The sequence below is a fragment of the Pyrus communis genome, chromosome 4 (assembly GCF_041283825.1).
Source record: "Pyrus communis isolate YQ-2024b chromosome 4, ASM4128382v1, whole genome shotgun sequence".
Taxonomy (NCBI): Eukaryota; Viridiplantae; Streptophyta; class Magnoliopsida; order Rosales; family Rosaceae; genus Pyrus; species Pyrus communis.
The window spans coordinates 21786172-21809857 of record NC_142568.1 but is presented as its reverse complement, the minus strand read 5'-3'; the positions used below and the strand labels follow the sequence as shown (position 1 = coordinate 21809857).

Genomic DNA, 23686 nt, shown 5'->3' with positions numbered 1-23686 from the left:
CATAATATATTAGCTAAAGCGAATTTGCTCTTCCTGGCTAAAGCGAATATGCTCTTCCTATGCATCTGATCGAGTTCGAAACTCTCTTCTTACAGTTTAGTTTAGTTTAAAGTAAAATATCGTTGGTAAAAAAAATATTTGGTTCGAACCAACTGCCCAATTCCAATTTGCAATTTTGCAGATTGGTTTGTTTAGTTGGACCGTGCCTTTTTGCCTGGGAACTTTACTGTAATCATGTTACATGTTTTTCTTCTTTTCTCAAAAGGTTGGATTTTGAAAAGGAAAAATGATGCATCTTTCATCATTGGCCACACCTTTTGGCACTAATGGGCATCTTTGGCGCCAAGAAATCAAGAAAATATAATCAACTTAATTCACAGATAGAGAATTTTTTTAAATCAAAATCGATAATTTTGATTCAGTATTTCCCAAGATGTCAAAAATTAAGAAAAATTTAACGTTCTCTCTAACTAAGAACTAAATATCGACATTTTGCCAAAAATTCAAGGAGGAGACGAAAAGAGAGAATGACTCGATCGAGTATGGTCGTAAATAACTTGAGTACTTAGGGCCCATGCATGTTCCTTACTACTGTAAAATGATAATAACGCGTATTAATGTTAATATATATGTTTGTTTTTGTCAAATATGTCAAAGTTGGTCATCCAAGTTTTCACATCACTGTCCACCTAATAGACTTGTATCTTGTTTCTTACATATCCTAGCTCACCAAGAAAATTTTATATTTTTTAGTTTATTCAATCATTTTCGTCTAAAAATTTGAACTTAGAATATTCTAACAAAATAAATTTAATTGTAGCAATGGTTCTTGAATTTTACCCTAGTTTAATTTTAGTTCATGAACTCTCATATTAGTTCGTTTAGTCCTCGAACTTAACAATGTGTTATACTATTGGTCTTTTTCACTTAGGCCGTTTATTTTTCTGTTAAATTTAGATGTATACTAAGAATTTCATCCCACATCACTTATGAATTTAAATTTCAGAAATGAGAAAGGAAAAAAAACCTAAAAAAAGCCAGATTATTATTTTTGTGTAAGAAAATTGAATATATAGGATTTTTTTTTTTTTCATAGTTCAATATGTGATTGTTAGTTGTTTAAGTCCAACCACAGTTTGATCCCCTACCAAATTTGAGATCGCATTGCTTGACATTGACAAGTTGCTAAAGTCCAACCATTTTCAATTTTTGTATTTTTTATAATTTAAATTTCGTTTTGTTTTAAGTTTTAGATATTAATTTATAAATTTTCATTTGTTTCTTTTTTTTTTTTTTTTTTTTTTTTGGTTTCTTCTATTGTTTTGAAGTTTTAAGTTGAAAGTATGATGGGGCGGAGCAGTCTCTAGTTCTACGGTTCTACCTACCATTGTAGATGAAAACCTGCTGGCCTTTTGATTCATAATTTGATGATTTGATGATGACACCCCACCCCACTTTCTAATCCATCGCGTTATGAGACAGCAAAATCTTTGGGTTCTGTTTTGAAAGTAGCTTTCCAACTATTATCTCGATGATCCCAATAACAAAAAAGCCACAAAGTTACATTAATTGTTTTATTTTATTTTTGCTTTTGAAAGGGTTATTCCAAGACCTCATGGGTTTTCAATGGCCAATTTACTTGAAACTATATAAGCAATTTTTTTTTTTTTTTTGTCAAATATATAAGCAATTAAGTTATGTAAAAGAGAAATAATTTGCCCATACAATATTTTTTGCTTTATGCATACTTCTATATATTTTGACTTTTAGATAGGCAAAAAGAGTCGAATACAGAAACAAACAAAAATGTGGAACAATCATTTTTCTGTAAAATAGCAAATGTGCATGGTTCGATCTCTACTTAAACCAGTTCATAATCTTCAACTTTTCCTACTTAGTGTTGGAATTTATTAGTTTATTTAGAAAATTAATTAGAGATTTGATTTTGATTTGTATTGGTATATTTTGGTATTTATGCATTGGGTTTCTTAAGTTTATGTCACTATAATTATAAATTGTACTTTAGTTTGAGTAGTAAGTTAATCAAGATGTCCTCAATTTGTAGTCATCTCGGCATTCTTCGTTATAAATAATATTTGTAGTTTCATAATAATTGTTTTTTTGTTATGCGTACTTTGATTTTCAACTAGCTAACTTCATTCACTAGCTAGATTAGAAGCTCCTAATTAAGAAAATCCTATCATGATATCAAAAATGTTTTTTTTTTTTTTGTTGATAAATGTCACATCCCTGCCCGGGGGGATCACTTCCCGGGCCCACTCCACCACCGTAGCACGATATTGTCCTCTTTGGGCTTACCATTCCCTCATGGTTTTGTTTTTGGGAACTCACGAGCAACTTCCCAGTGGGTCACCCATCATGGGATTGCTCTAGCTCCCTTCTCACTTAACTTCAAAGTTCCTACGGATCCCGAAGCCAGTGAGCTCCCAAAAGGCCTCGTGCTAGGTAGGGATTGGAATATACATTTAAGGATCACTACCCTGAGCGATGTGGGATGTCACAATAAAGCTTTTGAAAATAAAAGGATAATGTTAGAGAAATTATTTATTTAAATTATATTTTGTAAAACACACGAGTGATTGTTAATGATTAAATTATTATTTAAATATTAATTAACCTGCTTAAATTATATTGTTGACAAAGCACACAATTTATAGATATGATATTAATAATAATATAGCTTTTAATACGTTGGGCCCTTTTATATTATTTATGGGATGGGGAAATTATTCAAATAAAAATGGCGGTGACAATTTCAAAGAGTGTATTTTTGCTCATTATCATTTAGTGTGGTGTATGCTCATCACCTTATTTATCACCGTTAGATGAGTTTGAATTTCGAGATTTGTGTCTACTACACAAATCTCGAAATTTAAATTTATCTAACGGTGATAAATAAGATGATGAGTATACACCACATTAAATGGTGGTGAGCAAAAATGCTTTCCAATTTCAAATGATTTTCTAAGTGTACAACTAATATGATTAATTAATCACTTTATCTAAGTGGTACGAATGTTAATCATTGTAAATCTAAGGGCTACAAATCTACTCAATTATTTTTACTTTTACTATCCATAATAACCATGAATTAATCATGATTAACAATTCGATGGATCGATCGACCTTTTTCCGTAATGATTGCGGATCAGTATTGACATGGGCGTTGGAAAGTTTAACGGAGGTGAATGCATATATAGGTTTGTATGACATTTAAAATGACTAAAAAAGTTTTGATGAAAATATTTTTGAAATTAATTTTTAATAAAAATGTAAGTAAATTTTGAAAAAGTATTTGAAGTATTTCTTGCAGGAAGCACATAATTCGTGCTTATTGCCAGAAGCACTCAAGTGCTTTTAGAATTCAAAAATATTTTCTCTAAAAGAGTTTTCAGTCATTTTAAAAATACTTTCAAACGAACTTATATGCCTCTACTTATATGGACCAATATTACAAGTTTATTTAGTTATTTATAGTTTTCAATATAACAACATTTGTAAAGTGGTGAGAGATTTACGATAAATCACACAATGATCTGCATAATAAAATAGTATTGAATCCGTTATTTATGGGAGTTGATTGAAGAGATTCTAATTCTAAATGAAGATAAATAGGACTCCTGGCCATCATAGTATTAGTGTTTTTAACTTTTTTAAGACGACCTAAGATTTGGGAAAATAGACCCAAGTCTTGCCGTGACAATTAGATGTTGTATGTTACTAGATGAGTCCGACAAATATAGGTATATTTTAGCATATATATCTAAAGGTGACCTCAATTCAACACTGCTTTGTAAGAGTCAGGGAAAGGGAAAGGAATATCTATTGTATATAGCCTTATTTTTACTTTTTAAATAATTTGTTTCCACGACTCGAATTCGTAATCTTTCAATAAATAAGGAGCAACATTTCTATTGCACTCGCCCTCATTTTAGCGTGTGTGTGTGTATGTAACAGTCTAATTATTTATGTGATTGGTTTGCGTCGTGAATAATAATTGGCGGTGTCCAATCACTTTTTGAATCCTCAGGAGCAAATAATTTAAGGCAATGTATAAATATATAAGAGCAGAGGTTGTTAGGCAATAAGACTACAAAATGCATGACGCACGTATAGTATTTGCAATATCTTAATTCTGGAACAATATTTTATACCTCAGCGATGTCTGTCTGTCGTCGCTTCTGTCGTGTTGTATTGCTATTTCTTATCGGTTAGATCTTTAATTTCTTCGCGTTCATTTGGGTTTTTCTGTATCACCATACAACGCTGCCGGCATGTTGTTTTGTCATTCATTCGTGTTGTAACATATCCATTAACTGCATTGTATATTATGTTAATGAAATATCAACTATATTAACTATCTCATCCCCTTGCATATAACGCACGGATTAAAAATACCAGTTAAAAAACTCTGTCCAGTTGGAGGTGGGTTAGTGTGACAGAGATCGTTTGGGCATATCTAGTTACATTGCACTTAAAGATTACAGCCATATAATTAATTAATCCTATTCAGTATATGTTTATAAACATGTAATTTGACTTCAGCGTTGATTGATTGACAAAAGCTCACTAAACATGTATTTTGGCCAAATAGCTGTAATCAAACGTGTGTACTAACTAATACAATATTTGGTTCGGTAGCTACGTCCAACCGATGTCTAATTAATCAGATTATTAGATTTAAGGCAATAATTATTGTTAATTTGGGCCATGCATATCCCCTAAGCAAGTAATATAGAGTTTACACAATTTTTTACCTACATTTTTGTGGAATTCACTTCATAATGTTTTTAACAATTCAAACTGTTTATCTTTTTTCTTGGGAAAAAAAAAAACTGGTTATCTTTTAAGTCTTCTCTCTAAAATCATGTATACTAAAAATCACTCAATTTTGAAACCATATGATCTTTGCATTGAAGAGTTTGGGTTTCTTTATAGAATCGCATTCATATATTTTATTTACTACAAATAAATGGTCTTAATGGTTTTGAATTTGTCAATTTTTCTTTTGAAAAAAATTATCTATGAATAATATTCTATAAAATAGATGGTATAGATCGTTAAAATACATAACGGATCCGCCCCCATTAGATATAGGGAAATTTTATTTGAACCCATATAACTTCTTTCTTTCTACACCCAACTTATTCTTTACACCCATATAGTTTTTAATGAAATTATCAATATCTCTTTAAACCCAATTTTACTACCTAAACTGCCCTCACAAGCCTAATATAATATGCAAATTTATCTTTACACCCATTTTAAAAATAAAAATCCAAAATCAGTGTTCTACAACTTGTTTTCCACAACTCGTTGATTGAGAGTGTAATGTCCATACATATATGGAGTCATGTTTGATGAATTGGTCAAACAAGCAATCTAGAATCGGGAAGTTATGTGAGCAGACAAGATTAGATGAAGTAATTAACTCATGTTACGGTGTTTTTGTACTTATTTGAGATTGAAATGTTAAACCAATATGCTTATTTCTCTTACAATAGAAATCGAGTTGGTTTTAATCCTTGTGTGCTTTATCTGAATTGCATTCCCATTGTTTTTATCCCATTGCCGCTTCATAAACAAATGCAGTAGCGTATTCCAAATGCTTTAATCTCAAGTTTTTACCTCGGTTTTAAGATTAGGTGTATTGGGTGGTGGAATTGTAATCTGTAAATCCATATTCTTAGGCATCACTTGGGTTTTAGCCACAGTAATTCAAATCTGCATGAATTATAGGACTCAAAATCATTTTATACATACACATACACTAGTAATAATAATTAACTTAGGCCCTCAGTTGTCATTGGAACCGGCAGTGGGTTCATTGATAAATTTTAGTTTGATTTCTGATTTCATCTTGTATTTGATAGTAATTATACAATAGGGTAAAACTGACAGTTCACATTTTAAATTTAAGTTGGGTGTAGAGTGAGGTTATATGAGTTCAAATAAAATTTTCCTTAGATATATAGTATAATCCTCTTTTATTATTTTTTTTCTGGCTAGTTCTTGCGTAGGACGTGGATATTCATATATAATTGGGTACGTACGCGTCAAATTCTATATATATAACTGTTTAACTGCAACCCACGTCGACATGTAGATAACGGATTTGAACGTAGACAGAAACTCAAAGTTTGGAACGTACAACATATATACATGTATAAATTGAGAACAACTTTTATGGCACAAGAGGTCTATATAGCAATACCAAAAGGTGGTCTCATGCCAACGAGTCTCTCCATTTTACGAGGATCAAAAAAAGAACGTCCATTGTATGCAGTTTTGTCATTGTACACTAGCACTGAACAGCACGTTGCTTACTCACGCCATGAAAGTCCTTCTGATCGCATGGACAAGCCAAGCCAAATACAGTCCTTTATCATGTGATGGGTTGGCTTTAGCAGATCGTACGCACATTAAAAAAGAGACTCACATGCATACATGGCTGCAGTTTCAAATTTCAAAGTATTAATTACAACTTTATAAAAGGAAAACAAACAAAAAAATGCAGAGAAAATTCAAATAAAGATATAATTAACTAAATACGTACCCATGCAAAAGTCCCATCATCCGCAAGCATAGCTGAAAATTGACCAAAAAGCAAGCTTAGCTAAATAGCACTTGCAGAACGTACGGTTGAGATTCGGCGTTCATATCTGTTTTGTTACTCTTTTCTCGCTCCTGGGTTACTGTTACTCTATTGAGTAACCTTTAACCTTTTTAAAGAACTTTTATAAAACAAAAACTTTTAAAGATAAAAAGTAAGAGAATATACCTTTTAAAATTTGAATATTTGAAATCTTAAACTCGAGCCACGTATATACATGATTCTTGAATTCGAAATGGCCCTCTATCTCCATGCAATCCTATATACATGAGAGGAGTATTATATTCAGGAGGTTTTGTGCTACGGGCAACTCTTATATCGAATGAAAATTAGGATCGTATGAAATGAAAATATCGGAAGTCTTATCTTTTTATTTTTTGTAAGAGGTTCTCTACTGATGATGTGAAACGCTTAGACACAAGTTTTATTCGATGCATTTATTGAAATTTGTCTAGTATGAACCAGCCCACAACATTCTTTATGATTATAATCATTGAATCTTAAACTAAGAAGATAAATGCTGAGGGAACTCATCATTTAAAGTCGAGATTCTTCATAAATTATTTGTCACTTCATATTTTTTACACAATATTTTATAATGTTAATATGAAAATTAACGATAAACTATAAAATGACAAAACTTCTTGCTTTTACAAGAGTCTCATTTCTCAACTAAAAGTCCATCGAAAAGATTCAACAGTCATACATTCCGATTCATGCTGCGACCGGGTCAATTCTATTGCTTTCGCATCTACTAATCTACTTTGTTTACTACCAATCAGAAATGGTTGGTTGATGACACGTCATAATCCTATCACCTTTGAAGCGGGCCATGTTCAATGACCAAAATGACCATCAATTGCTTTGGAAATATGAAAAATACCCCTCGTCTGTGATCTACACCATGTGCCTGTGAATATAATGATTCGTTTGGATTTGCTTTTAAAATAACTGAAAGCATTTTTAAAGAAAATAATTTTTTATTCCAAAAGCACTTAAAATGATTTCTACAAAAAAATCATCAGTTATGTACTTCTGATAAGAAGCATTTTAAGTGATTTTCCATAATATATTTTTATTTTTACTAAGAATTAGTTTAAAAAACATTTTCAATAAAAATGATTTCAATCATTTTAAAAGTACATCCAAACGAGCTCTAAGAATTTTGATTTATGTCGGGTCCTTTTCAAGTAGAACACGTCCTTTTCAAGTAGAACACGGTCAAGTGTGCCCACCCGTGACAGTTAGGGTAGTGTGGTCATTTCGCTCATTAGGGCGGCTAATTGTGTAGTGGCAGTCTTGTGGTTTTGGCTCATTGAATGTGACTTTTTGGGAACAAAAATATTCTTTTACTAATAAATCTACTCACAAACAGACAAAAGTCTTGGCGAGAAGCCCTTGTCTGCCACTGCCAGACTAGTATGGAAATAGACCAAATTGTTAAACTATTAGGTTAATTAGACATAAATGGGACCCCTCGATTTCCCAAAAATAACCAAATTGCCTAATTAGGGCTCTTGAACTCTTTTTTATTTTTTATTTCCTGATAAATGACAACGAGTTACTATTCTGTAATCTAATTTAGTGAATTAGGTAGATATAATGATATGTATTGCTCCTCGGTGTAAAGTATGTTCTTGCACTCAGGTCTCAAATTCGATTCTCTTACAATATTGTTTGTAAAAATAAAAAATAAAAACTTCTAGTCTTGTAAATTTTATGGGGTTTGCCCTTGGAAAGTATCATTCAACCCTTAGATTTGGGTTCCTAGTGGTGGTGGGCTACGGCTGCGTCGTCGGTGGCTCTAGCCTGGCAACCTCTTTGCCACACATGTCGTTGCTGTTGTTTGTGTTAAAACTGTAACCCACGCCGGACGACGGAAACTTTGACGGCTCTTGGTGTTAACAAATCTTGTATAGGGTTATGGGTTTGTGGTGGCGCTAGGACGATGATAGTAGTTCGGGTTGAGAATCCCCTTAGCCACGCCATCTGTCAACTATATGTACCCGCCTTTCTTACGTGGACACATCATCGGCACTAATTTTACTATTTTTAGGTTAGTTTATGCTTTTGTTTATATCGTATAAAGCGGGTTAAGCAGTAGATGTTGTTTGTGTGACTATATTGATTTATGTAGCCTCATTATTTGCGATAGTTTTATGTGAGGGTTTCGGTACCAGATTTGTTGCGTCTATCATTCTTGTGATAAATTTGTGTTGAATTTACTAGTACTAGTGGCATGTGTGGGGCTTTATATAAGAGTTTAAAGTCATTTGTGTTTTTGTGCAAATGACCTCTAGATTTAAAAATTGATCACTAAAGATTTATATCCATCTGACACGTCTTGTAATCGGTTGTCTTAATTGGTCATGAAACGCTCTATTGATTCTGTCAAAATGCCACTTTTGTTTTATTTTCAACATATACTAAAGATATATCTTAAAAAAATTAGCTTGAAATATTAAAATAGAAGGGTAACATCAATAAATCCTACAAAGTAAGGGGCAAATCTATAATCTACATCAAGGAAAACAGTGTCATGAACCAAAAATATAATATTATAAATTTACTACAATACAAGGCCAAAGAAGACCTGGTTCTTGTGTTCATATTATGCCAACAAAAACTCTCTCTTCACCACAATTGGAGGAGAATTTTCTGGGTTTTGTCTACCGATAGACTTACAACAGATCCCTTATTTTCTGTTCAATTTCTCATTAATTTAATCAATTTTTGAAGTAGTAGATATAGCCTTGCTTTAGAGAGAGAGAGTGAGAGAGCACCAAGAACAAGATAAGTGGGGAAAGAAACAAATAAGGAGAGTCTGGAAGTAAGACAAACGAGTGAGAAAAAAAAAATCTGTCTTCCTTTTATCTTTATCTTCCTTCAATGTCAATTATCACAGGTAGTGCTGCTACTGGGAGTTTCTCTTCAGGAAATACAGGTGGAGAAGAAGTTCAACAGCAACAACAAGAGCTATTAAATCACCATGCAAACTTTCATGGCTCCAACTCCTTCCTTCCAACAACACCTAATATCAATAGCAATGGTATTTCCACTACTCAAGTACAAAAGCAACCTCCACCAGCTAAGAAGAAAAGAAACCTACCAGGAACTCCAGGTAGATCATTACTTCAAAAGTTCTTACTTTTCTGTTGAAGTTCACCAATTTAGTCTGCTTGTCAGCCGCAGACCGGACCTGATGTTAGTCTGGCTCGTCTAATAAACTCAAATCAAGTTTTTTCTCTTTCGGTTGTAATTAATCTTTCCTTATCAAGATTTTTCCCTCAAAAAGAGATGGTCATTATTTTGAAGTCATTTTATCTTTGAAATACATTTAAAAAAAATAAAAATTGATGTTGGAGAGATTTGATTGAAATTTTGTGCACATATATATGCTTAATTGAGCTTGATAGATATTTAAAAACTTTAATTTTAGTTTCTTCGTCAATACATGTTTTTCTTATCTTCTAATTATTACTTTGAATTAATCTACGAGTAATTAACTTCTTTCTATGTATCCTTTTGGTCAAAATATGCATGCTTGCATATATTTAATTTTTTCAAATGTTTAGTTCTTAGATAGCTAGCTAGCTAGCTTCAAACAGATTTGATTCAGTTCTTGAAGGAGAGCCGTGGATTATTTGTTTTCCAGACAAAAAAAATATTGCTGGGGTCAGAAAGCATGAACCATATGTATTATTGATATCTCTAAGTAGTTTAAAAGGGGTTCAATTATTGGCTTGATGTTTTACAATTATTGGAGTAAAGTATACACTATTGGCTTGCCTTGACTATGGTCTCCCTCCTTTGTTTCCTTATTTTGTGTGCTCAACTATTTCAAGTAAAAGATCTTCATATATACGTTCCAATTGTTCATGAAACATCTTATTTCCTTTCTCTCACACGAGATAAGAATCTGTCTTGTAATCGAGTGTTTATAGGTGGCCAAAATACGACATTCTCTCACCCTCTTGAGATAGTATTTTCAAATTGTAGTAGACAAGTGTTGTTTGATAGTAGTTTTACGTTTCCTCTAATGACTATCCACAATAAAATGTTCCAAATTTCTTAATGCATTTAAACTTCCAAATGGTAATTTAATTAATATTGAAACATATGTACTAGTTGTTGAAAAATCCATGTAAATGCAGACCCAACTGCTGAAGTGATAGCCTTGTCACCAAAGACCCTGATGGCCACAAACCGGTTTGTGTGTGAAATTTGTAAGAAGGGGTTCCAGAGGGACCAAAACCTCCAACTCCACAGAAGAGGTCACAACTTGCCATGGAAGCTTAAGCAAAGAACGAGCACTGAGATCATTAAGCGAGTCTATATCTGCCCCGAATCCTCCTGCGTCCACCACGATCCATTGCGGGCGCTCGGGGATCTTACGGGCATCAAAAAGCACTTTTTCCGGAAGCACGGTGAGAAAACCTGGAAATGTGACAAGTGCTCCAAGAAGTACGCGGTGCAATCGGACTGGAAAGCTCATCAAAAGACCTGTGGTACTAGAGAATACAGATGTGACTGTGGAACCATCTTCTCCAGGTAATTAAATTAATATTCTAGAAAATATGAGTTTATTATAAAAAAATTATACTACTGTCTATATAATTATACAATTTGAACTACTACTCTGACAAATGTTTTGTATAGATATGTTGTGCTGCTTGTGCATGCATGAACATTTAAAATTAATATAATATATATATATACGTATGTATATACATATATATTTAATATTGACAACTTGACTGAAACTAATCTTTCCAAAATTTATTATTGAAAGTCCTAATCATCCTTATTCAACAATCATTTGTTATTAAACCTTCTATGCAATAGAATAAATGTATATGGTACTTAATACATTAATCTTATTTAATTTTGTCTGTCTATACACGCCGGCCACTAATCAAGAGACTTATATATTCAGTTTTTTTTTTCCCTTAACCGGTAGGATTCTTTGGCTTATAATAATAATTACTGTGATGGTACTCAGTTTCTACTTTGTTAAATACGTCTAAATTCGAGTCTCATAAACTTTATATAGTTTAGCTTACGATAACTATTGGCTATCCATTGTGCAGAAGAGATAGCTTCATCACCCACAGAGCTTTTTGTGATGCCATAGCTGAAGAGAACAACAGAAACCAAGGAGTAGTGCCAATGTCCAACAATATTATGGGAGCACCAAACCAAGGCCAACTTTCCAACAGTGAGCTCGTCATCCCGGCATCACCGCCCATGAACAACAAAATTACCGACAACCCATCGTCAGCAAGATCAGATACTACTACATCTGATCAATTTCATCATAATTTTGATGCCAAAAATGCCCCTTTAACCCTAGAACCCCAACTACCCTTCCCAATGCCCACAAAACCCGTAAACATGTTACCGAGAACCCTAAACAACAACACTTCATCATCAACATCACCATCGTCACTACTGTTCGGATTAAACCACAGCGGGCACGGTCAATCACTCATCCCCAACTCATCAGGCCATTTATCCGCCACGCAACTGCTACAGAAAGCGGCTCAAATGGGTGCAACTATGAGTGGTGGTCCTAACCCTAACCCTAGTGGTACAACCATAACAAGCATGGCACCCTCAACCTATGGTACAGCTACTGGTGGGTACAACATGAACCCCTTCATGCAGCAGAGAGATCCTAATAACATTCTGCAATTAGAGACCTCGCCGCAGTTTTTTGGCGCTAATTATGCGCAACTGGGGATGTTTAGCGGGATGTTATTCGATCATACTCAGAACAATGGTTTGTTGAAGAACATGGAGCATGAAAATAATGGGACTTCAAATAAAATAGGGTTCGGGGGTGCTAGTAATGTGAGTAACGGTGATACGTTGACCGTTGACTTTTTAGGGCTTGGAGGATCGGGTAATAATAATAGAGCAGAAAACTTTCATGATCTGCAGAAACAACAACATGGCCAGCAAGATCAGTTGGGGTTCGGAGGAATTGATGATCATGATGATCACCTAAGAATGCAAAGATTTGGACGATCATGATCGGTTGGTCATGGATGAATGAGAAGCTTGATTAATTAAGTGTAGTTTTTTAGTTTTACTATCTGCATTAGCTAGGTTTTCACATGTTATAATCTCCGGTGACAATTTTTAGTTTCAGCAAACAGAAATGAACTGTTTCGGTCGATCTTCTTTAAGATTTTTTTGTTTGTTTTTCTCCTGTTAATTTTAGGACTTTATTTCAAGGTTCTTCGACGTTACTATAGATCTTTTATTATTGAATTAGAAATAGGAATAGGGCAATTATTTTGATAATATTTCCTTCTTTCTTTTTCCCCAGTCTCGTTCTTTTTTTCAAATGCCAAAGTAATTAACTTTTGTAAGGGAGCCAAAATATTTAGTTTCGGAATTCTTTGTATTTAACTTTTTACGTAGCATATGTGTGGAGTGTGGTACGAGAAATTTTCCTTGAGAAGACGTTTTAGAAATGACTCATTGAGTACTTAGCTTAATGGCATGTCATTAGCCATGGAGTTAGGTTTTCTAATTTATTCCATTAAAAATAAGTTATATGGAAGTGTGATATTTCATCTAGTAAAAGTTTTATTTTTTTAAAGAAATGATATAATCTACACTAAGGGATGAGGGAGTGAGCTAAGTCTCACAATGGGCTAGCAATAATGTGGTTCAAATTCGTCTTGGTGAGAATCAAACCTAAGATATCTCACTTACATATAAAGAGAAATACTTGTAGACCGTAATACTAAGTGGCAGTTAAAGTTATACTATGTGTAAATCAAATAGGTAAAAATTAAAGGATAAAAAAACATGACGATGGACAGTTTAACTTAATAACTTTACTTAAACCATGCAACATATATGCTCGTTCAAAAATCCATACCCCTTCATCAAAATAAGTACAACTTATGGGTAAGTAATTAGGGTTAGCTCAGTGAAGATGTTGAGTTAGATATGAAGGGCGGACGAGTTCTTCCATCGCCACCACTCGTTTGGACAATTGCCGGCATTGCCACACTACTTTCATGCATGCAAACATATATGCTCAACCAGATATATGCATAATCACACTGTCCTCCGGCTGCCGGAAATAGGGTGCGAGAGGTAACAATAATCTGGGCAGAAAGGCCCCCAGCGGACCAATTTGCTTCACTACAATCCTGGTTTAGGCGGCGGCTTCCTGTCGGGTTAGGGAGAGCTTCTGTGGTTGTTCTTGGTGCTGATTTTCTTGGAGTCACAAGTTTTCTTCTCGGGTTGTCGCCGGAAAGTAGTAGGAGTCAAGCTGATTTTCTTGGGTTTTCCCATAGGAGGCTACAGTAGGTGCATTGCCAGTTCTCTCTTATCCTACGACGTTTGATATAATTTTGTCAATATTGTGTGTCTGGATGGCATCGCCCTAATTTTGGTTTTAGATAAATTGATGAAATAATTTTATTTGAATGAATTTGGACGTGACAAAATTTATATAACCAGCAAGTTGGGTTGGAGATCAAACACCTTTGTATCGAGCAGCTGAGGATTTTTTATTTTTTTATTTTTATGAATGATCACTTGATCCTCCTCCTCTGAATTTTGATACCAAATCTAGGACTGATGGATGGCCACGAAATGTCAGTGAACCCGTTGTCGAATTCGGCCCGCCCGTCATTGTGTCGCCAGTTGCTCTTTGATTTTAAGTAAGCAAGTGACTGAAGGTTATGGCTTCTGCAGTTTCTTGGCATTTCGGTTTGCAGCTGATTGTTGACGTTTGTTTTTGGTAGGAACTGAAACATTTGGAGGACCAAAAGAGGTAGGAGAAGCTGTGGTTACGACCGTCACAGGATCCCGCAAAAGCCCTGATATCAAGGGAACTTTGATCGAATCACAATCGAGAGAGGATAGCGTGCGTAACGTTGAGTGCTACGAGCTTGAATTCAGAGTTGAGAGCCCCTTGTTTCACCAGTAAAACATCGCTGTATGTTGCTTTCGTGGTGGTTGGTTATTTACGCAATGCTCAGGCACCGGAATCAGCATGGCCAGAGGTGAAGTCAGACCAACCATTCTCGTTCGGATCCAGCAGTTCTCAGATCGTCAATCACATAGTTACAGAAGAAAAGTTTGAACAAATGGCACGAGTGTTGGCATTTACCATCACTTTTTTCATTAACTAATGGCACAAGTGCTACATCGTTGTTCATCAAAAACTATCAGTGCAGAAAGTTACAATATTGCATATAAGCAAATTTATACACCGAAAACTCATCAAGGCGTCTAGCCATCCCTCTAATGGGATTTTCTTCATCTAAACCATGGAGACGGATTCAAGCGCAAGTTACCTGTATTCGTGTCGTCATTTTCTCCAAATTCTCAGAAACTGCAGCGGTCAAATTTGGATCTTCAAATCCAAGTTCTGCACCAAGTCTGCAGCAGAAGCATAAAGCAAAATCCTTTCATATTTTGTCTCGAAAAAAGGCCATGTTTACAAAAAGAATTGACAAACAAAGCTTGGAAGGTCAGTTGATAATGCAGTCAATAAATTGAGGGAGTAAGGAAAGGGAGGGAAGTGTCCAGGTAAACATCAGCCTAGCCCATTGTCAACGCTTGGCTCCCCTACTTTATATGTTAGCGTATATGCAAAGGAAGAGAAATCCAATTCCTTTTTCTGGTTCAAATTGGAACCTACAGATGTTATATTATCTCCTGCCCTACACTGCCCTCAATCCATACACATAAGGCAGCTCGATGACAGCGGAACACCATGCAAGTGGCCATCTTTTTATAGGTTTTGTGTTTCCTAATAGATAAGAATGCATGATCGAACAGCAACAAAAGCAATAACTGTGGGTGGTGCTATTCACACACCCTTTTTATCTCCCATACACCCGTTTTATCTTAATTTTTGTCCTTTGATCTTCTTCAATTCCTTCAATTCGACGGCCGGAAATTATGATGAGTGTGTGGAAGGTAAAAAGAGGTGTGTGGATAGCACCACCCTATAATGTTTGATTTGCTTACTTTGGATCGAGTACCAACTTCTGAATCTCTTTAATGGCTGAACTCGCCGCATAAAGTGATATCTTTCCTACCTGCATTAGAACCCAATCGCGGAAATTGAGAATACCAACAAAAGAAACAAGTCTGGATTAGCCCACTAGACAAGATAGGGCACAACACTTCCAGAACTGATAAAAAACGAAAAAGGTAAAAGAAGGAAGGCACGGAATACTTCTAAGGAAAATTTCCCTTGTCCAACCTCCAACACTTGTAGCTTTGCTTCATGGTCATTTGGAAGACACCGAATTTCATCAGCTAGTCTTACAGCCTCACCGAGGCTTTCAGGAGATAAGAAATCAAGACCCAGCTGAACAGTTGACTGAAAAAATAAAACACATAAAGATTATGACTTATTAGATTATATGCTAGAAATAAATGCACTAAAGATCTAGGATGTCTAATGTCCCAGAGAAGGGAATAATAATCTTAGAAGTGCCAACGGAATCTCAAGCAACAGAGCCGGATTATTTTGCTACGTGACATTATCGAAAGACCAAGAAATAAAATTAATACAGACGCAAGTAGAATTGTACGCTTTACATAAATTACTTGTCGAGTCAATCTATACCCTTCATATTTTCATTAAATAACCCGGAATTGATACTTCAAAAATATTAATTTAGTTACAAAGAAAACCACCTGAAGATTCCTGACTTGAAAAGGGCATCCAGCGGGGATAAAAACAGCTTGCCCCAAATGTTGTTCAAAGGACCATGGCTCAATTCCTGATGAAACAGGAAGAAAAACAAAGAATAAAGTTCAGAATTTTTAAAACCTGAGTGCTGAAAATCTCAAAGAATACCAAATATCCAAGATCAGTCACATGCACCACAAAAAGTAAAATGATGTACATTATCACTAAAGTATAGACCAGTAACCAGTTGGAAATGCAGGTCGCGGTGTGTAAACTGTAAAGTAATTTACAGAACACGGGATTTACAAATGTAGTTCAAGCCAGAGTCAATTTGACTACAACTGTAAAAGCCAAATTCAAAGAACACAGGTGTCCATTTACGAAACATGTGAATCCTTCAATTTGAACAGAAGTCATGACAAGTGGCCAGGATATCCAGTAAAAAACAGCAGCTGAGTAGACAGCTGCAGCTTGCCTGACATTTTCAGGATTTCTGCTAATTAAACCAAAAATGGTACACCAGAAATTGATACAGTGGATGGCTACTAGCATAACTATCAACAGAACATTTCCTCTAAATCATCTTAGTGGAAATGTAAAATAAAAAACGAGGGGAGGGAGGGTGGGTGGGTGTTATCTCTACACAAAATAAATAAAAGGGAAATAGTTAAGTCATCCTTACCAAATTCTTCCTTCAATTTTCTTTTATGATCCCCATTCAGGAACAATGTCCCATCATAAAAAGGCGACGTTACCTGATATGCAAAATGTACCATCAGTTATTAGCATGGTATACAAGCCAACTCTGTTGAATCAATTTGGGGAAAGGTAAAGGTACAAAGACTTCACAGATAAACTTACAAAAATATTTGTTTCATTGAGCTTCCCAAATTCTTGCCAATGTATTCTCAAATACTCAGTCAGCTTTGGAACATCCTGTCGACGGAAAACATCCCAAAGAACTCCCAGATGAGTTTTTTCTGAGACATCTACCCCGTCTCTCTCTGACTGTTCACAGTTGGCGGTGTCCTCTTCAATCATAGGAGTAGTTTCATGCCCATGATCTGCTGTGCTCTCATCTTCATCTGAGGCCAACCTTGCCTCATACTCATTCTCCACATTCTGACCAAGAAGTGAGAGATCAGGCCTCGTATCCTCTCCCATAACCATTTGTAGATCCCCAGATGATTCTTTAACCTCAGATTCCTCAAAGGATTTTTGTGTGTTCTCAATCTTTGTCTTCAAACCTTTTAGCTTTACCTCACATGCATGCACCAGCAGGTATACCTGAGCTCAGCAGCTTGATGGGTGAAAATATGTTTATTTGAAAAGGATAAAAATTTAGTTCATGAAACATGCAAATCAAATGTTCATCCATATCAAAACATTCCAACTCTAAAGATTGAAAAGAAAAAAAAACAAAGTCATAAGTTTAATATCTAAAATATAATGTTGCAACAAAACTTATGCACAAAATTGCCTACTATTAGCTAAAAGTTCTGACATGGATACATCATCGTACCAAAAATGTTTTTCACTGAATGATCATTGAAAATTTATCCCTGTATTATGTGCACGCGTGTAAATGTACACACACATGTAGAGAATGTTTCACTTGCATTGCACAGCATAAAAGCATTACTCTCCCCTTGACAGAGTTGATCACATTTACTTCACTATGTGGTCAACTCCATCAACAGCCCATGGTGGTACTGTCAGCCCTTTATCTAAATATATATTGTCTTACATCAAACAAATGAATAACAAAATTAATAGCCATGTTTGCAGCGCAAAAACAATAACTAAATTAGAATAAGCGATTCTCAACTATCAACTAGATGGTGATAAGTCAACAAGAACGGAGAAGCAACTAACAATGTCACGCATGTTGAAATGGAGATTGATTACGGAGCTGTGTCTACCAAGCTCCTCATAGGTCCCATAAGAAATAAAAATCTTAGGTCCAACCTTGTTTTGCAAAGAATAGTGTGGCAGTTTTGCAGCAACATTTAAAAGACCAAACTTGGAGTGAATATACTCAAGTAAAGGCAGTTTGCTGATAAATTCAGGTCTCTGATATAATAAGAACTCTTCAGATGCACTAGGGGAAGGCCAATCTATGAGTTTCAACATTTCTGGCATACCATTTTCATTAATTCTTCCCTCGGAGTAACCTTTCATGAATTGACTAAGTTCAATATCAACCTACCATCATGTCAAAGCACAGAGGTTTAGTTTAGGTTTATAACACTATATATTACAAATCAACTAATGGATTATTTCATTACAACAAGAGTTGGTTATAAACAGCTGATACATAGTATAAGAAAGAAAGGCCATAGGTAAATACAAGAAATAGCTGTTAGAGCGAACCTCAGACCAGTCAAAGCAATTTATGGCCTTCACCCTTCTGTTCTCATCCTTTAATTTCTCATCTGCTGTCTCCTGAATCCCTCTCCATATAACCATTGGATCCCAGTTTAAAATTGAAGAGCTATCAAACACCTTCTTAACAATGATGGGCTCACCCCTAAGCCAATGCCCTTTAAAATTGTCAATCCCATCAGATTTGATATCTTCAGATGAGGCGCAGTACAAGAAATTATCGCTATCCTCTCCATGAGCATACCGGCTAAGTCTTTGATCATTGAGCCCGGTTTTCTCTAGACTGACAGCATCATTAACTCTACAGCCACTAACCATTTCCTCTGCATTTTTTACTAGTTTTGCAACCCAGTTCATCTTAAAGATACGGCTTAAGTTCAATGATGAATGGCCACAGCCACCATACTCCTTTGGAGGGCAAGGGATACTTCCATCACTGTTGGCTTTCCAGTTGGAAAATTTGTCTGCTAAATTTAGTCTGACTTTGGACAATTTTGGCTGCTCGAACTTGGTTTCTTCTTCTCGACTATCCTCACCAATCTGATTCTCTACCACCTCTCCTTTAACACCAGGCATGGATTCTTCTCGAAGATCTCGACAACAGTTCAGGCATAGATCATACGCGCAGCGGGAACAGTGCCAATGATAATCAATGATGGGAATCCTACAGAAATTGCTGCATAAAACCCATCAAAAGGAAATGTTCTTCAGAACAGGAAGAAATATTTGTGACGGTACAGCTGCAATAAATAGACCTAGAATTGCAGACACAACCACAAAAATTAATTAAAACAAAAACTAATTATCTACAGAAACATCACGTTTTCTTCAGTTTGAGGAGAAACTGGTGTTTAGGTTAGTTTATTATCCCCTTACAACAAATATGACAACAACGTCAAGTTCTTTCAGCTTCAGGGGAATCTGGATTTTGGATCGGTTTATTTTTTGAAAAACATGACAGAAACATAGTTCCTTCAAATTCAGGAGAACATGGAGTTTGGGTCAGTTTATTTATGACAAACATGGCTGAACTCTGTAGGACCACATGTGAGTGGGCCCTACCACAATTTAAAATGTTTACTTGTTTATTATACATACTTTGTTGTTAAGAACTTAATTCTACAATATAAAGGGGTACAGGAATTGAATTACCAGCACATTTGCTCATCTGCATTCAATTTTGTCCGGGCAAGATCTATATCTGTTCCTGCAAAATACATATGCAAACAAAATGGTCAAACAATGTACATAAGACATACAAAGATACTGAATTCAAAATGCCATGAACATGTTAGAGCATCTTACCATGAAGCTTTTTTTCCAGTTCAACTTCAAAGCACTGTACTTGATGGATTTGTTTAACTATAGGAAGCACTGAAGACAGCAGACAATGGAGATATTTTAACTTATCTAGCACCGGGATCTCTCTTATCCTTACCTGCAAAACAGAAACATCAGAAATACTTATTCACCTAAGCTGATCATGTAACTAGTTGAAGACTCCTTTATATGAATTACCTTTACCAAATTATCTCTACGTAGGCACATTTTGCATTACAAGTGCCACGACATGCAGGACAGGACCTCTGAATGTCTTCTAATGGGATGTCCGAGTACCTAAAAAGTTAAAGCATGAATACACAATACGGACATGAAACTGAATCACTTAAACATATATGTATTGTGTCTTTTCAAGACACTCAACCTCACCATGTCGAAATACAGCTGTCACAGTATCCTCTTCTATCACATTTGAGGCACCAAATGACTGTCTGTCTGTCATTCCTCCGACACTGATGGCAAGTTTGGCCACCAGTTTCTTCAGAGGATTCTGAGCTTCCATCAGAGTCTTCCTACAAGAAAAAGGTTTGCCTCAGTATTATAAAACGTAAAAGCAGCGATTATCCAATTTCAAATCAAAACATACAGCTGCACTAATGATAAACAGACTAGCAAATGGGATGTTTCAGTCTTTACTCTTGAATGTATATGATGATGAACTATAATCTAACTATCTAATCAACACTGAAATGTACTTACAAAAATGTACCCACAAGTAGAACTGACAATTCAAGCACACTTGTTTTACAAAACATTATTACCCTGTAAAGGAAAAAGCTCTCTTTGTCATGCATCGGTATGGAAACCATACTAGCAACAAAAGATAGCAAGATCAACTTATAAAACTAACTGATGCAGCTAAGACATTGTAAAACGAACATACCGAAACTGTCATAGCATTAACATCAAAACTCTTCTGTGGTCTGTTCCTGGATGAGTCCAAAGCAGAAGCAGGCGGTGACTTATTACTACTTGATCTCCAATTTTCTTCATACTCCTCCAAATCTATCTTGTCCATCAATTTTGAAGGATTACGCACGGATGAACCCTTCACGGGTGGTCTCTCAAGTGAATAACGAAAATGATTTTTTGATACCTTCTCCATGTACTTTCTCTCTTGTGACTTCACGCTTGCAAGTGGTACACCAAGATCATCACTCTTGCTCTCCAAGAAAATATCACTTTCACCTAATGACCTCCTCTTGGCTTTTTTCAAATTCGCCCGCATTGCACAATTTGCTGCCCTTTTCTTTGCCTGGATGTAATGTTTTTCACATACCGTTTTATCTGGCATAGACATGGCAGTGCACCTCCACTGTTTCCCATCTGACCTCTTGCATCGCAAATCATCTGGAATTCCGACATTGTCCTCACCATTCCCAAGCGTCAAACGTGATTGATCCATTTCATTGAACTCTTCACGATTCTTTTACACCGCTTATGGTGTTATGCTCGCAAGACCTACCAACAAAAAATCCCTTTAATCGATGTAATTCCATCAAAGAGTGTCTCAAAGAATTAGACATACGCTAGCTTGCAACAATGTTGGTGAACTCACATAGATATCAGCAACGCACGAGTGGAGTCACGGTGCCTACGACAAAATTAAAGTTTCACCTATATAAATTCTAAAGCAACAAACTACTCTACTAAGCTCCTAAAAGCATAACAGGTTGCGTGAATTCTAATACAGCCTTGTCCAATCTAGTACATCGGTTCGGAGTTATAAAGCCTGGCAATAAAATTGTCACCATTGATGCCAGGGCATAGAAATTAAGTAAAACAACAGTAGCTCGCTTCCCCTCACTAAGTTAATGACCCATACCATGCTTTTTAACATACTAAATTTCAATTTTACTTTCGATCAGTGTTTTCAAAAACGAGCCTTGAGGCGCACCAGCCTTCGAGGCAGGGCGGTGAGGAAAACGTCTCTGCCCAGCGGGAGTGGGCTTAAAGTCGCCTAGGCTTGGTTGAGGCGCACCTAGGCGCCTGAGGTGTCAGCTGGGGCGGTTTTTTTTGTTTTGTTTTAAGGTTAGGGTTTCTCACCTACAGTGAAGAATTTTTTTATTTGATTGTTGATTATTCTTCTATAACGCTTGATTTCGACTCTATTGTTGATTACATTATATATAAATATATATTAATAATTTTAGCCTCATGCCTCAAGGCTTTTGCCTAGACGGAATTATCCATGTAACGCATTTACTTTGCCTTCGCCTTTTAAACATAGTTTCGATAAACAGTAAACTTGAAAAATCACCCAAAAAAAAAATCTTAAACAGTTTAAATTTAATTTTGTGTTTTTTCTCAACGATGCTAAAACCTACTCTAATTATATCTAATCATACCAAACAAGAAGCTAGAAAATTAAGAGAAAATAATTAAAGTATAATTAAGTAGGACTCTTTGATCAAACAAGGAGCCAGAGAAAATCAATAAAACTACGGCGTTTCGTCTTTCTCAAACAACAGAATTTCCTGAGCTCAAAATTCAAAGCAGAAATTCATATCAAAGGAGGAGAATTTTCAGCATATGTGTGTATTTTTAGCGAGAGAAGGTACCTGAATGCTGAAATTAGGGTTTCGTTGGGACGGCAGTGGAGGAAGGCAGTGAAGCGGAAAAAAACCCAGAATTTATAATTAATTTTAATTCAGTGGAAGGAGACGGTGAATCTCTCTCTAGGTGTCCTGTTGTTGTTCTAGTGCTCTGTTTGGGTTTAATTTCGATTTTACCTGTAACTTGTGTTTTCTCTTTTTGCTCTTCCGGCTATTTTCCGACATCTGTGAAACTAAACCAGAAAACCCAGACTTTTTTTTTTATTTTTTTTATTTTTATTTTACAAACGATATTTATCTACATTGCAAGAGGGGGATGGACTTAGGCCATCTCTAACTGACCCGATCAAATGATCATAGGGCCAAAAATAACACGAAAATCGTTTTCAACCAAGGGCTTGTGGGCCCCATCGAGCTCAAACCCCCAAATCAAGCCGGCGGGCTGGCCATTTCCAGCCAGCCAATCAGCCCTCTAGCACCATAATGTCATGCTTGATATTTTGCCAGCCCTCCAACTCCTCTAGCCATAATGTCATGTTTGATATTTTGCCAGCCCTCCAACTTGTCAGCCCTCCAACTCCAGAATGCCAAGCTTGACATTTTGGCAACCTTCCAGCTCAATCCATATACCAACAGTTACCTGGCGTCAGCATGACACCAGCTAACAACGACTAGCTAACGTCATGCTGCCATCAAATTATCGTTGGACTTTGAATTTTTTTTTTTTTTTGGACGAATTAAAAAAAATCTATAAATACCTACATCATTCGTACAACATTGAAAGCTGAAGATAAGAAGTGTCATATAGATAAGAATTCTATCTAAAATTTGCACAACTAATTACATCTTGACACGTGGCACTCGAAATCTTATCTGAAAAATTATTAAGATTATATAAAAATAAGAAATCTAGAGAGTTATTTACTTTAGTGACACGTGTCACTGAAAATCATATCCAAAAAATTATTGAGATTACATAAAGATAAGAAATATGAAGATTTACTCACGTTAGTGACATGTGTCACTCGAAATCCTATCCAAAAAATTATTGAGATTGTATAAAGATAAAAAATCTAGAGACTTATTCATTTG

General features: G+C 35.5%; 1 protein-coding gene and 2 pseudogenes across 2 annotated transcripts; 2 read left to right on the top strand and 1 right to left on the bottom strand.

Moving 5' to 3' along the window:
- The first annotated feature begins 9148 nt into the window (after window positions 1–9148).
- On the top strand, window positions 9149–12825 carry LOC137722633 (zinc finger protein GAI-ASSOCIATED FACTOR 1). The gene is made up of 3 exons (XM_068461682.2): window positions 9149–9755; window positions 10789–11185; window positions 11725–12825. The coding sequence occupies exons 1-3, from the start codon at window positions 9524–9526 to the stop codon at window positions 12668–12670; spliced, it is 1575 nt and encodes a 524-aa protein (XP_068317783.1). The 5' UTR covers window positions 9149–9523; the 3' UTR covers window positions 12671–12825.
- Window positions 12826–13711: 886 nt separating this feature from the next.
- Window positions 13712–14796, top strand: LOC148697628 (psbP domain-containing protein 7, chloroplastic pseudogene; annotated as a pseudogene).
- Window positions 14743–22865, bottom strand: LOC137723066 (E3 ubiquitin-protein ligase JMJ24-like; annotated as a pseudogene). Its single transcript, XR_015961848.1, has 14 exons — window positions 22601–22865; window positions 20923–21500; window positions 20409–20551; window positions 20217–20315; window positions 20004–20136; window positions 19851–19905; window positions 18687–19374; window positions 18189–18518; window positions 17175–17600; window positions 16996–17068; window positions 16319–16404; window positions 15879–15998; window positions 15641–15711; window positions 14743–15046 (listed from the first exon to the last, which is right to left on the bottom strand). The product of XR_015961848.1 is annotated as an E3 ubiquitin-protein ligase JMJ24-like (transcript).
- Window positions 22866–23686: the final 821 nt, after the last annotated feature.

What these genes read in the sequence shown, in the direction of transcription:
- LOC137722633 (XM_068461682.2), top strand. Translation starts at nt 9,524, where the DNA reads ATGTCAATTATCACAGGTAGTGCTGCTACTGGGAGTTTCTCTTCAGGA. An exon ending in AAACCTACCAGGAACTCCAG is followed by an intron (nt 9,756 to 10,788) that starts GTAGATCATTAC and finishes ATGTAAATGCAG; the next exon opens with ACCCAACTGCTGAAGTGATA. An exon ending in TGTGGAACCATCTTCTCCAG is followed by an intron (nt 11,186 to 11,724) that starts GTAATTAAATTA and finishes TCCATTGTGCAG; the next exon opens with AAGAGATAGCTTCATCACCC.